General features: G+C 32.2%; 2 protein-coding genes across 2 annotated transcripts in view; one reads left to right on the forward strand and one right to left on the reverse strand.

Moving 5' to 3' along the window:
* The window catches only part of LOC107566304 (dystrotelin-like), a 7,417-nt gene extending 7,030 nt beyond the window's left edge, over window positions 1-387 (forward strand). Inside the window, exons 9-10 of the mRNA XM_016251717.1 lie at window positions 1-37; window positions 190-387. Coding sequence (XP_016107203.1) covers window positions 1-37; window positions 190-293 — 141 coding nt within the window. The 3' untranslated portion in view covers window positions 294-387. The remainder of the gene's footprint in view (window positions 38-189) is intronic.
* Window positions 1-699, reverse strand: part of casp20 (caspase 20, apoptosis-related cysteine peptidase) — a 20,361-nt gene that overhangs the window by 11,149 nt on the left and 8,513 nt on the right. The window lies entirely within an intron of this gene.

The following is a 699-nucleotide window of genomic DNA, read 5'->3' on the forward strand; positions in this document are numbered from 1 at the left end:
CGACTTCGAAATGAGCTTTCTCTATATACAGCCACAGGTTTGTGCAGTCATTTTTATAATACTTTGTGGCTTTGTTTATAATTAGTTACATATTCAAAACGCATGAAATGCTTTAATATAAATATTTATCAATTATTAATAATAATAATTAAATATATATTTTTGCGAGTTTTGTTTTCTCTCCATCAGGGTCAGTCTGTCTGCAGAAAGAAAAGCTAATGACGGCAGCAGAGGGAGTCAGAGATTCTGTTTCTCATCTTGTCACTTCTGTGAGGACCACCATTTTGGCATGATGGCAGCCAACCATCAGTAGGAAAATAACTTACCCTTACTTGCAACTACTACAAGCCAAAATCCATCTCTCGTTCCATCACAAGGTTAATCATAAACGGCAGATGCTCACAGTGGACTGAAGGTTGACAATTCACAATGTAATGAAATCTAAAAATAAATAGGTTCCGAGATTTATTTCACTATTTATACTGTTAATATAAAAGAAACATTGGTTAATTTTGAGTTTATTTGTTTACAGGGGCAATGCACATTAATGAACATGACTGTAAATGTGCCAGATTTTCATCTGTAGACTCTTGACAGAATGTTAAAAAGTCAACCTAAAAAAGCGAACATAGCATCTTATAAAAAACAAAAAGGGAAAAACAACACATTAAAAATGTAAAATACAAAAAAAAAAAAAAA

Source organism: Sinocyclocheilus grahami, unplaced genomic scaffold (assembly GCF_001515645.1).
Source record: "Sinocyclocheilus grahami isolate Dianchi unplaced genomic scaffold, SAMN03320097.WGS_v1.1 scaffold1069.1, whole genome shotgun sequence".
Classification (NCBI taxonomy): Eukaryota; Metazoa; Chordata; class Actinopteri; order Cypriniformes; family Cyprinidae; genus Sinocyclocheilus; species Sinocyclocheilus grahami.